Raw genomic sequence first — 14,163 nt, forward strand, 5'->3', positions numbered from 1 at the left:
TTAGCTCTTGTCAGCGCATGTGGGTCATAAGGAAACTTCTGAGGCAAACAAGGGACGTAACATCAATACTGCAGTGTTAGTGTCACAGTTTCCATTAGAGATCCCATTTTACATAATAAATCGTCTGTAAATCAAAGTTAGTCTTTTTAGCTGGTGTCCTAACACAGGTGTGGCAATAAAATTCTCAGTTGGGCAGCATGTCAAGAAGACTTAAAGGCAGATCATTCTTCTCCTGGAACAGCACATAGTTGTTGGGATGGTGTTGAGTGTATCACGTTGGGAGCAGCTGTCACGTCCATGTTAGCTCCTGACACCAGTGCTTCACTTTAACCCCAACAACACAATGTTTATGCTTGAAACGAGATGAGCAGACTGAAGACTTTCTCCCCCATAAGCCTGCTGGGCTTAGCTGCATGTCTTACAGTCCAACTCCTGTTTGCTCGTGACTCAGCGGCCGCATGTCCAGCATGGCAGATGCTATCTTGATGCCGCATGGAGCAGCCAAGGCCGGTGGCGTGCGATTCCGGTTACCTCACAAACTGTAGTTTATCTTTTGATATGACATCATAAAACGCTCGGACTCATCTTAAGCATAAATCTGGCTGTTTTACAAGCATCGTCCGACAAAAATCTGGACACAATCAAAGGGATGGGGGGGCCCGGAGGGGGTTTATAAAGGGCAAGATCTTCAGTCTCTGGGGCCAGGATGCCTCACCCATTGCCATGGAGCTATAAATCATAGCTGCCCCCTTGCAACTGTGCCAAATGTGGAGCTAGGGAAGCTGAGCCTGCCTGCTCGCCCCCCCGATCAACCGTCTCTCATAGCTTTATGGGGACTATGTGTTGACTATGCAGGCCGCTGCAATGCGTCTCATTTGTTGAAAAGTTAAATTAAGGCTCTGGAATGTCAGTAAGTGTTTATACCGTATTAGGGGGTGTCAGGGTTGGACACTTTCCCTCCATCTGTGTTGATGAAAGTACATCAATATTAACATTTGATCTAAATATGGAAAATGCACATAGAACTTTTGGAAAAACATTTGGATTTTTGTGGTTCGAATGTGGCTTTTTCCTGAAGTGACAATTTATAGGGAGTTATCTAATATCAGTCGTGTTGCCATGTTAACAGTAATCCTGCTGGTCCCATCAGGGCAGTTGTGTGCTGCCACCTGGTGGAGCACCACAGAGGAACAGTTATGTTACACAATGTTGGCGTGACGAAGATCTGTTTCACTGAGACACAAGTGTTGCAGAAAAACATACCAAGCCCCCTCCCCCTCCCCCTCATCATCAAAAAAGTTGCATTACCTGTTATAATGCTGGTGTGAATGATTTTTGATGATAGCTGTCACTTAAGATGCTGAAGCTTTTTGCTGAGAGTTGTGACAAAATGTAATTTAATCGCTGCAGGGATTTACTGAAAATGCATTTTCAAAATGCTAAATTTGCTAAAGGACTGGGAATTTTGTTAAAGAACTATGAAAGATCACTGAAGCTGACATACCTTTCTAAAAATAAATTGTAGTAAAATTGCTTAAAAATGTCTAATCCATGCCAGTTTTATTGTGTTCCTTAAATATGAGATAAACTCCAAATTAGCCCAAAAAACCTTAGAGGAAAATTTGCTAAAAAAAAAAAAAGTTTGCTCATTGCTTGAATACTTAATTAGTCAAAAAAATTAAGTTGCTGCTAAAATTGAAGCTAAGCTCTAAATTAGCCTAAAAAACCTCAGTAAAAAAACAAATGAGTCAAAAACATAAGCAAATATTTGGTAAACTCCATTTTTATTTTTTTAATTCATCTAAAAGGTAAGGTTTGTTGCTAATCTACTTAAAATATTAAAATTTGAAGACTTTGTCATTCATTTACTATGAGGCATATTTTGCTCAATATTTCATAAAACTATAAAGTTTAAGAATACCAAAAATACAAGCAGTAATGTCCTGAACAAGATGAACGTTTTGATACCAAGATAGATGAAATCGTTGAAAGTGATTTACGTGCCCAAAAATGTTCAGAGAGGAGCAGGAGAATCCCCGTAGTGAGAATCCTCAATAAGCAATCACAGGGATTATTTAGATTAAGCAATTTTATGCACATATTTATGTGCAAATAGTCACTTCCTTATATTTTTTTAGTTTCCAATTACTAACAACTATTTTTCCCTTAGACATGATTATGAGCAAAAGCAAAGGGGAGCAACGTCAGAAAATAATTTAATTATTGTAATTAGTTTTACTTTGATGTCAGACACAATGAAAGTATCTTACTTTTTCTTTGTTTCCAAATCAAAGTTCAGATGTCAGTAATCCTGTCTGCAGTCAGAACAGCAGATCAGCTGATCCACAAATTCCTATTAAACCAGTCGTGGATTATTTCTCTCTGACAACCCGGTTAAAGTTAGACAAAGGTTACAAGAACTTCACTGATGCTGCTTGTTTGATTATGAAGGTAATTATGAGTTTATTTATTTAATCTGTGCTAATGCTAACACTAACGTTAGCTTTGGCTATGAGACGTGGAGCTGCAGAAGATCTTTTCTCACCAGTTCAAAGTTTCCTAAATTTCCATAAATCCTTGTAAACAGATCCAAAGTCAGACAATTCCAGCATGTCTGACATTAAAGTCAAACTTATTCCTGTTGTGATGTTTTCTACTGCGGTCAGTGAGCTGTTGTTAGCTCAGCCGTGATTCTAACATCACTCCTCTTTGTTTTTGATCATAAATGTGTCTGATCTGCAGGAAAATAAAGGTAAAACATGATCAAAGTAACTGAAAACTGTTGACAAAAATATGAAAGTGACTATTTTCCGGTTATAAACACAGCCAGTGCTGAGCTTTTTTACTTGGCCGCTCTTATTTTGAAAGCTGAAACTACGTGTCTCAATAGCTGCTCTGAACCAACGATTCCTGTTTTTACAATTGTCCCATAAAATATCCAGTAGATCAGGAGTCTCAAACTCAATCGGACAAGGGGCCAAAATCTAAAACAATTACCAACTAAAACACTGTAAAACAACAACTACATTAAAATAATGTAGGCTACATTCATCCGACCCCGGGTCTTGACTTTGACACGTCTTCTAGCTTAAGGCCAACAGCACCTTTAGATTTTCTGAAAATATCTCCAGTGAGTTAAACTGAATTTACTGACAAATGTGAAAACGTTTTAAAGTCTGGATGTCTCCTATTAGCAGTGAAAGGTTTTTAACAAATACATAGTAATTGAAACAACTCCAGACAAACTGAAAGCTTCAAAGACGGTTCTTCCTCTCAGAATGAACCTGCGTCGTACGACTGTTTGTGAAGGTCAGGAGTAATCATCTCAACCACCTTGAACCTGACAGGTGACTCTGCTTCGAGGCTTCCCTGCCACCATGGCTGCAGCGTTACCCAAAGGCCAAATGCTTTCATTCCTCGGGGTCGGGCTCACACGGTCTCCACACGCACTCAGGCTGACCACTTGTGACTTCTCATCACAGACGTCTCTGCCTGTCCGCTGAAAACGGGGCATCAGCGCGGCTTGTTCAGCGCTCAGACGGCTGGCTGTGACGCTGTTTAGTGTGCATGTGCAGCATTATTCAGCTATCTTGTGCAGAGGTCAGACTATGCAGCAGCAAAGGGGTTCAAGTCAGACCTCCAGCAGCTGAACTGGTGAGGTTTGTGCGATCTTCTCGACTTTTCTGTCTGCGGTGCTGCTGACGCTCCACAGCGAGGATTGGTTCTGGTTTCTGTGGAGATGGATCCTGCAGCTGAAGCAGGCTGTAGCCCTCGGTAATGTGTTACTTCCACTGATGAGGCAGCTGGTTTACAGAGCAGAAGCTGTGAAGGATCTTTGGCAAAGTCCTCGATAAGAGGCTTCGGTTTGAGTGGAGCATCAGACCTGAAAAGCCTTCAGGTATGTGAAGCCTGTCCAGCATTTTAACCAGCAGACGGAAACTCTTCAAAGCAAAATCAGATGTTTATCATTTCATAAGAATATATTCCTGGATTATGTTGAAGGCAATTTAGAATATTTGAATTGTTTCAGATCAGTGGTAAATGTCTTTGATGGATTTGTTCTTCACCGACAGCCATGAACTTCAGCTTCATCTGTGGTTATGAGTTAGGATATCTTTTGGAACATACAGTTTTTAGTGATTTAAAATAAATAAAATGGTCCTTAAACTGATGGTCTGCTTTACAACATGTTTTCTGTAGAGCAAGGATCCCCAGACTTTTTCTTGTGAGGACCACATAACTGTTTTCTTCTCTGATGTGGGGCCGGGTTGGTTTGTAGGCTAACAGGAAAAGTGTAACAATCACAGTCCAAATGTAAACATTTATGTTTTCCAGTAATGCACACATAGCCAGATCTTCATAGAAAAAAATCTAACTAAAATATTTTAAAAACTAGATATAGAATTACCTGTGATAATGTTAGTGTGAATGCTGTAAGATGAATATGGCAGCTGAAGATGCTGAAAGTGATAACTAAAAAACGCTGAAGCTAATGACTGAAAACGCTGAAGTTGATAGCTGGAAACTCTGAAGCGGACTGCTAGCTAAATATTAGCAAAATGCCAAATTAGCCTAAAAAATGAAAAAAGATCTAGAGATCTAAAGATCTAGATTTGCCAAAACAGCTAGCGTGTTGGTGAAATATAAGCTAAAAGCAAAATTTGTTTAAAAAATGGTAAAATGTGTAATTTTGCCAAAACAGCTAGCATGAAGCTCAAATACTAGCTAAACTCCAAATTAGCCTAAACAACAGAAAAAAATCCCAAATTAGCCAAAACAGCTAGCATGTAGCTGAAATATTAGCTTAACTACAAATTGGCCTAAAAACTTAAAAAATCCCAAATTAGCCAAAACAGCTAGCATGTAGCTGAAATAAAATCTAAAAGCCAAATTTGCATAAAAAAATGGTAAAATGTGTAATTTTGCCAAAACAGCTAGCATAAAGCTAAAATAATAGTGAAGCAAATTAGCCCCAAAAAAGTGAAAAAAGCCTAAACTAGCCAAAACAGCTAGCATTTAGCTAAAATATTAGCTGTCCTCTCCTGTCAAAGTTCAGACTGCAGAAGGGTGGAATTAAAAGTCACGTTCTATGTGGTTCTCCATCAGCGGTTCTGATGGTGTGTAGGGGGGGTTGGGCCAAATGTGGAGGCAGGGCCTGATCCGGCCCACGGGCCTTTGTTTGGGGACCCCTCCTGTATAGGGTTACAGCTTCTGTTAAAGAAAAATAAACGTAATAAATTCCGCTGGACCTGGTTTAGAATAAGGAATTTCCGGATTTTCTTGCTGCATTTTGCAGCAGCTCTTTGTTAGATTTGTATTTATTTTCAACCTAAATATATTTGTCATCATGGGAATAAATCCCTTCATAAGGTGCACAATGTGTCCAATATTTTCAAACGAAGAAGTTTTGAAAAAACTTTTTTCTGACTAGAAATTGGTAAACGTTAGAAAGTTAATCTTAAGTTATCAGTAATATTTTTCAAAAACAATGCGGACACATTTGAGATGATCAAATCTGAAGTATTTTTGAAGCGTATTTTTATAATTGAAACAATCTGTGTATGAATCTCAATTACCCTTTAACTCCTTAATTACCCTTTAACTATAACGATCATTCCATTCTGAAGGAGAAAAGAGGTTCTCCTTCAGAATCTACTGGAATGATTGTGTTAACGGTTAAAAACTTACAATAAACCAAAGAACATAAACACTGGAGCTCTGGTGTTAAAAGGTTAAAATAATGATTAGCATGAGTAAAACAGCTAAAGCATAGCACGTGTTTGTTGTTGTCAATATTGGACTTTGTTTACATGGATTCAAAAGAACAGTGTCATGCTGGTAATGTGATAAGAAAACCTCCTAGTCTGGTTTGATCTTATTGCATCATAAAGCAGGTCATAAACGACGTTTGACCAGAGAGGATCACGCAGTGACCTTCTCTGAGGATCACGCAGTGACCTTCTCTGAGGATCACGCAGTGACCTTCTCTGACCTCTTGGGATGTCTGTCTATAGCTGAAGCAGGAAGCTGTTGACAGAGGTTTGGCGTACACAGCAGAAACTTCCGTGGAAACATAGAACAAAACAGCAACAAACTCAGCTTGTTGAGATTAAAAATATAATGACATGCACTGCAGGAATACTGGAAAAAAACAAGCTACAAATTGGAGTTCAGCTAATATCTTAGTATTCTGCTAACTGTTTTGTCAAAATTAGACATGTTTCCATCTTTTATGCTAATTTGGATTTTAGCTCATATTTTAGCATTAATGCTAATATATTTTATGTATTAACAAATATTAATAAATAATACTAATTAGACTTTCCTGTTTTTGTAAGATAATTTTGAGTTTAGCCAATAATTTAGCATTTTGCTAGCTGTTTTGGCAAAATTAGACATTTTTCCACGTTTTTTTTTTTTTGCTGATTTGGCATTTTGTTAATATTTTAGCAACCTTTCGCCTTAAACCATTTCCACTATTAGCTTCTGCATTTTTAGCTAGCTATCAGTTTCAGCATCTTCATCTATCACCACTAGCATCTTCAGCAGTCACATTCAGCTTACAGCATTCACACTAGCATTATGTCAGGTAATGCTAGTCTAGTTATATTTATATTTATACCCTTCTCTGCCAAACAAAAAATCAAAAACGATTCTGTTACATTGTTGGATGTATATTCCATATGCTTCCTAAGACTTTGCTGTTTGTCCAAACCTTCCACACCTCATTTTAGATTCATGCCTTCCACACCTGATTAAGGCTATTTGACACATTAAAAACCATCTGCAGCAGCAGCAGCAGCAGATTAGTCTGAAGTGTCCAGCAGACAGGATCAGCTGCCCACTAGTCCATATTTGTCTATTAAGGACAAGGTGTATGGAGACGGCAGAGGGTGACTCCTGTATTTATAGCTTTGAGTCACAAGCTGGAATGGTGTAAGTGTATCTCTATCAGCATGCCTGTTCATCACGCTTCTCAGCAATACAAACTCATGGGAACAGCCAGTTAGAAATCAGACAGATCGAGTTCTAATCCAGTTCGAATTGACAAGAAAACATCAATATAATTTTAACCCACTTGCTGAGAGTTAGTTAAGCCTAAATTAATTTAATTAAATCCTTCAGAAACAGAAGAAGCATGAAGTCAATCTGATTTAAATTGTAGCTATCAAATTGATGTCAAATCAGCGTAAACTATATGAACCAGAATTCTTCATTTTGTTTTTCATGTGAGATTGAATTTCTACTGTTCAAGTATTTCCCACACTAAAATAATGGTATAAAAACAAAAGTAAATAAGGTTGATGTCAAGCTGACATCAAGAACCCCACTGGGCCTCTCCTCCTCATCAAGCCAGTGATTTACTCGAGGTCTGCGTTGGTAAAAGCATGTAAATATGACATTATGAAATGTAATACTGAGACTACTTCAAGAACAACTCCAAAAGTTGGAGTTCCCGCATTTCACAACAAAAGCATGACAGTTAACAGAACTTTGGCAAGTTGTGGTGAACTCCAACTTCAAGACATGAGTTCTGAAAACTCATAAAATGATGTTGAAGCACATAACTACTATGGTTTGTCGTACTGACTTAAATTATTGCACCTAATGAATGCAACTTATATTTTCAAATTTTAACAACCTAAAACCCTTTTTCATCCCAAAAAATCCAAGTTCGTTTTTTTACAGTGTAATCGGTTATGTAAGATGTGTCTATTTTATGTATTTTTACCTGATTGCTTGAGATAAACCAAATCGGGCTTGAAAGCTAAACATTTGGAAACTTACTGTAACTAAAAGACAGACAAACATTTGTTTAGTTTCTCAGTCACTCTAAGCCAGGGGTCCCCAAACTTTTTCCTGTGAGGGCCACATAACCGTTTTCTTCTCTGATGTGGAGCCGGGGTCGGTTTGTAGGCTAACAGGAAAAGTGTAATAATTGCACCCTAAATTTAAACATTTACAGTTTTCCAGAAATCCACACAGAGCCACAATTTAAATAATTAATTAATGTAATCTTCATCGAAAAAAATAAACATTTTAAAAACTAGGAATATAGCATTACCTGTGATAATAGTAGTGTGAATGCTGTAAGCTGAATGTGACCACTGAAAATGCTAGTGCAGATAGCTGAAGATGCTGAAGCTGATAGCTGAAAACACTGAAGCTGATAGCTAGCTAAAATATTAGTGAAATGCCAAATTAGGTAAAAACCTGGTTCAGGTGTGTCCAGCCAACAATCCAGTAATATGTTTGCTTTCTTTCTTCTCCTTTAAGAATTTTTAGCATTTTCAGGCAAACATTGTAAATAAGAATCTTAATGTTTTGTCTGGTGAAACAAAGGTTGATAATGATAAGAACAGGCCAGAGCTGGATATGTTGGAAAACATGCAGGAAAGCAGCCCTCGAGGCCTGGAGTTGCCCATCTCTGCATAGACATATACAACCATTGAACAAACCGGGTGTGACGTCATCCATAGACAATACCTTACCTCGTGAAACTAGGCCAAATCTGTCAATGACCTTTCCGCGTTAGGAATGCCGCCATTTAGAGCCAGACGACAGCGATTGGTCCGAGTTGGTCTGAGTCCCGTTTTCAGAGGATCTACTGTCACCAATCATGAGTAAGCTAGTTCAAAGACCAGTGACATACTCTTCTGAGTTGCCTTTGTCAATCAAACTTTCAAGGTGGGTCCAGCAGGCACCACATGCTCTTACTGAGGCTTCTGATTGGTCAGTCAGTTTATAACTTGAATACCTTAAATTTCAGAAAAATATCATGAAAAAAAAATAGTATTAGAAAGAAGGGGAAAAATTCTAGCTAAATTACCATGTTACAATTTGTGGATCAAGTTTGTTAACAAAAACTTACCAACTCACCAAACGTATCACAACCGATGCCATCTATATCACAAAAAATTATGTCTCAATTAATTTTTTTTCTGTGTATTTTATGAAGTGTTCAAAAATACAAAATTTGAATTGTCTGTTAATGTTCTGATGTAGTGGACTTTACAGGGTTTATCTATTGAAATTAATATTTATTCTAATCTTTTAAAGGATGTTAGCAGAGTTTAGATCCACAATTTCTTACAGTGTTTAATTAAAGCTTTTATCATTGTTCCTTCTTGACATTTTTCTCTCATTTTTACAGTAATAGATCAAAAGAGCACAAGGATAACAGATGTTTTTAACTGATCAATCGAGTTAATGTGAGAATAGTGTAAAAAAGGTAAAACTTGCAAACCTAACTTTTGCTCTGACCTCCTTTTGCTTTCAGCTGCTTTTAGTCTGTCTCACATGCATCATCAACATCAAACTTTACCTCGCATGACTTTTAAATGACCATGGTATGTTTGATGTTGAATTCTCTGCAGCCTCTCGGTACCCCCTCTGGAGGTGGCAGAGAAGAAGGGCCTCCAGCGGAGCGTCCCCCTGTCAGGCCACCTGCAGGCAGCGCCTCCGCCGCACAACCAGCAGCTCCTTTTCTCTCCAGCCAGCCTCCAACTGGCTCAGCTCCAGGCTCAGCTGACGCTCCAGCGCCTCAAACTGGCCCAAGGAGGCAATGCTGCCACTGCTTCCAGTGTCCTGAACCAGTTACTCTCCAATGCCAGCATGTCCCAGCCCCTGTTCAACCAGCTACGGACTCCCACCATTGTTGGCAGTCCGCCGGGGGCCTTTCCCAGCGGGGTGATGAGCTTCCCCTCTTCAAATGCAGCAGTGGGACCTTTGGTTGGTGGAGGACTGAACCAGAACTCAGGGAATGTGAGACTGAATCCCATCTCTGGAGAGTACGCTAATACGTCAGGGTCTGTTTTCTCCTGTGACACTGACAGACGCTTTCAGTTCAGTTCCGCCGGAGCCTCGTCGGCAGCATCCGTCGGTACAGGAGACCCACAATGCACCGGGATTACCACTCAGGCAAAGAGCATCACCAACACTGGCATTCATCCAAATGTATTTGACGTTCCAGCGACGTTTCCTGCCAAAGAGCAGACGATCCATAACTCTGCTGCTCGTAAGGAGCAGTGGAAAGGGCACAACAACACTCACGCTGGAAAGGTGGACCTGCTTTCTAACCCCCCTGCCATGTGGATGGCACCTGGGCAGCCCATTCAGTCCAGAACAGAACTGTATAACCCAGAGGAACCGACCTCTGAACCCAAGTTAAACTGCGGTACTGGGATTTCTACTTTTGGTTCAAGCTGCACCGCAGGGATCGGGGGCTACCCGCCCCTCCTTGGAAATGAGGACACTTTGTCTTCAGGTGTTAGGACGCTTCAGCCCTATCAAGTGAATGATTACTATGACGTGACCCCCACTCAACTGCCACACCAGTGTAGCATCTGCGACAAGAAGGTCTATAATCTCAAGGTGAGTGGCTCACTGACTGTAAGATTTGATGCAAAAACATTATTTGGAGCTCCTTATGTTTTCAGGGTCGTAATGTGATTCACCTTAAAGAGATTCTTCTATTCAATTAAACCTTTTCACAGTGACTTCAGACAAAACGGGGACAGGGCCGAAAAGGTGAATAGTGACTTCCGGTGTTCAGGTTTAGAACATCAAAGCTGACAGCTGAACGCTGTTTGACACAATTTTACATAAATAATAAAAGGTAACCTTACCATTGTCAACAGAAAAATGTACAATATTTAAGTCCTGCTGAACTGTATTTTCATTTCTAGTCTTAGATCGTTCACAAATTAAAATCCAAATGTGAATAATCCTCCAATATTGGATGTTTTATTGAAAATATTGACCTTTCATTTGAGCAGATATTATTCTAACTGGTTCGTTGAGCCGATTTTCTCCTTCAGAATCTACTGGAATTATTGGATTAACAGTTGAATAATTACAGCATGTTAAAGATTTTGTGTTTAAGCGTCACTGGTGATTCCTCATGTGTTAAAGGGTTAAATACATACATTTTACCATTTTATTGCCATGAAAAGTGTATTAATATTTAGGTAGTTTTTTTAAGTCATAGTCTTTAAAGAAAACATTGTTCTGGTACAATCCTGGGATGAATCGCATTGAGAGACACGTATTGTGATATTGATCGTATCCCCAGACTCTTGCCTGTACTCACCCCTACCAATAACTCTGATCATTAAATGTGGACCAGCAAAGCATTCCCTTCAATAATTAATAAAACAAAAGTCTAAAAAGACTTAAAAACTTTTTACAGATTTTGGAACAAGCACTTGGTTTGAGGTCAGTAAGTACAACCAGAATTCATACACAAATATATGGTGGAGCGTCTAAAGGAACTTATGGTCAGAAAAACATGTGAAGGGTCACTTTGCTTTGATTAAATTTGAGTTAATAAGGTTTATGAATTTGTGGCAGAGGGCCACCTGTCTAGTTGTGTTCTGTCTGTCTGTCTGTCTGTCTCTCTCTGTGTCTCTCTATCTCTGTTTTTATCTCTATCTCTATCTATCCCTCTCTAGCTATGTCTTTATCTATCTCTCCATCTCTCTATCTATCTCTTTATCTCTCCAAAGTTTGCTGTTCGTAGGAAACATACAGACTTTACTTAATTTTATTTCTGCAAAAAGGTAAACTTGCAGTTTGGTTAACGAGAAAGAACTTTTTCCTCTCCGTTGGTTGTATGAATGTATCTGTTATGTTTTTTTCTTTACTGAAAAGCCGTTTGAAATTTGAATTTGCTTATTTTAAGTTGATTGGTGACTTTCAAAAGTTTAAATGCCCTGGAGGGAGTTCTGTGTAGTGTTGGGGATGGTGATAACATCGTGTTTCATTTTTGATTTCTTTATTGGTTTACACACTGTTGCTTGCTCTGTTTGTTTTCGGGGGTTCTTTCAGCAGTGGAGCGTCTTTTATTCTAATGTGCAGTTTGTCCTTGTTTTCATGTGATTCATTAAAAGACTGTAAATTAAATTATCCCTCTCTCTCTAGCTATCTCTTTCTCTATCTCTATCTCTCTCTCTCTCTCTCTCTCTCTCTCTCTCTCTCTATATATATATATATATATCTTTCTCTCTATCTCTTCATCTCTCTCTCTCTTTTTCTGATATGGCACTTGTATTTTATTTTGAAATGAAGTCTTGTAACACATTGTCAAAAGTTATAAACTATTTTATATTTAAAAAAAACATACCCCCCCCCAAAAAAAACCCAGTTCATTTCTCTGTATCATAATAGTAACAATTACATAAATACAAATCAGCGTCTTGTTTTCCTAAAGAGTGATTTTGTGGCTCCATGTACAATCTACCAGAATGTCTCTTTGGGCGTTGAAGGAAGCAGACTCCAGGAAAAACCAGAGTGTCTCTTTGCTTAACATTTTAACAGTGTAATAACAAGTAAAAAGTAGTCCTGGATTCAATTCTTATGTTTAATGACAGCTGGAATGTATCTACTCTTCTTGCAGAGACTTTACAGAGACTGTCTAATCGGATCAAAGATCAGATCAGAACTGAACTGTGTACAGTCTGAAAAACTTGATCTGATTTTAACAAACATTTACATACGCCACTTGTTTGATCAGATTGAACAGTTTTTGACTTGTGCAGAACTGTCTAAAATTCTGAAGCAGCTGTAGAAGAAGTGACTTGGAGACGCATTTCCCCGCCACACAGAGCGGCTGCACGGCCTGAGGCGTCCTGCAGAGAGCATGCCGTCACCAAGCGCCCTCCTCTTCTCACAAACACAAAATTACGAATGCGGCTGCTCTGTTCAGACGCGCTTCAGCCGACCGGTCCTGTCCGCGCTCCAAAGTAGGACTGGACGATACTGAGCATTCACACAATCAGAATAAATGCACCACAATCGGATCAACAGTCTGTCATTTTTGAAAGGAAATTTTGACCGGAATGAGTCTGACCGGGTCAGAGTGTTCTGACTGGTGTGTTTACATGACACATTTTTATTCTAATCAGACTTTTAGTCCGACTACTTGTGTCCATGTAAACGCAGCTACTGTTGACTAAAAGGACTTAAAAAAGCAGAGTAGTCTGGCTCACCCCATCTCACCCCGGGACGGTGGTTGAAAATGAGCAAAAATCAGCAAAAGTGTTTAAGGCGTCACTCCTGCGCCTCTTTAAATCAAGAATAGTGTAATAAATCAGAAGTGATGTGACGTCACCAGCCATCAGCTCATGTTGAAGCTGTCTGATGTGTGTCCAGGACTGGGACCAGCACGTGAAGGGAAAGCTACACCTGCAGAACCGAGCCTTGTACACAACCGACTGGTGAGTTTGAGTTCTGCTCATTAAAGTAAGACGAGTTCCACCACCTTTGACCTGTGAGTCAAGAACAAAATGTTAATAGTTCAGTGTTTTGGTTCAGTCAGCATTTTCTAAGCCATCTTGGGGGTTAGGAGGATTACTTTCCTTTCCTTACCTCATAAACAGCTGTCTTAATCTTTCTTTGAATCTGAGCTCTGTCATAAGATCCTCCTGGGCGAGGCCGGGGGAGGCGGCTATAATCAGCCCTCTGTGATTGTTGCAGCTCCGCCGCATCAGCCGGTCACTACGCTGTCAGCAGGCCTTCTGATGGAGGTCTGAACCTCGGAGGAAACAACGCTGTAGCCTGCTCTGCTGCAAGTCAAGGTAGGTTTCTGAAAAAACAAACCTAGACTCCTGTTTCTATGACGGCCATGTCCACCTGCCTGCAGCAGAGTCTGAAACAACACCGGCGGGACAGCGTTTGGCAGCGTGGTTTGGTAGCTTGGATTAAAACATCTCCAGTCAGACTCAGCTTTCTCTGTTACGTTCTTGATCCAGACATCTTGATCTGAAAATGGAATTCAAAATCTCTAGTACAGGAGTGTCAAACTCAATCACACGGGGGCCAAAATCCGAAACACACTTTAGGTCGCGGGCTGAACAGGATAAACATTTACTGAACACTCTAAAACTACATTATTAAAACTTTAAAACTGTAGCTTTTTAACATAATTATGAACTAGATATATAGCGTTACCTGTGATAATGCTAGTGTGAATGTTGTAAGATGAATTTGGACGCTGAAGATGCTAGCCAAAATCACTGAAGCAAGAAGCTGAAAACGCTGAAGCTGATTGCAAGCTAAAATATTAGCTTCATGCCAAATTAGGGCTGCACGGTGGCGCAAGTGGTTAGCGCTCTCGCCTCACAGCGAGAAGGCCCCGGTTCGAATCCCGGCTGGGACCTTTCT

The 14,163-nt window shown here is 39.7% G+C and overlaps 1 protein-coding gene across 3 annotated transcripts in view; it reads left to right on the forward strand.

Moving 5' to 3' along the window:
• rbm20 (RNA binding motif protein 20) overlaps positions 1-14,163 on the forward strand; it is a 60,490-nt gene that overhangs the window by 25,729 nt on the left and 20,598 nt on the right. For all 3 annotated transcript variants that reach the window (XM_024260024.2, XM_036216049.1, XM_024260023.2), the window contains 3 exons: positions 9,378-10,374; positions 13,153-13,217; positions 13,477-13,577. In XM_024260024.2, coding sequence (XP_024115792.1) covers positions 9,378-10,374; positions 13,153-13,217; positions 13,477-13,577 — 1,163 coding nt within the window. The remainder of the gene's footprint in view (positions 1-9,377; positions 10,375-13,152; positions 13,218-13,476; positions 13,578-14,163) is intronic.

Source organism: Oryzias melastigma, linkage group LG1 (genome assembly GCF_002922805.2).
Source record: "Oryzias melastigma strain HK-1 linkage group LG1, ASM292280v2, whole genome shotgun sequence".
Taxonomy (NCBI): Eukaryota; Metazoa; Chordata; class Actinopteri; order Beloniformes; family Adrianichthyidae; genus Oryzias; species Oryzias melastigma.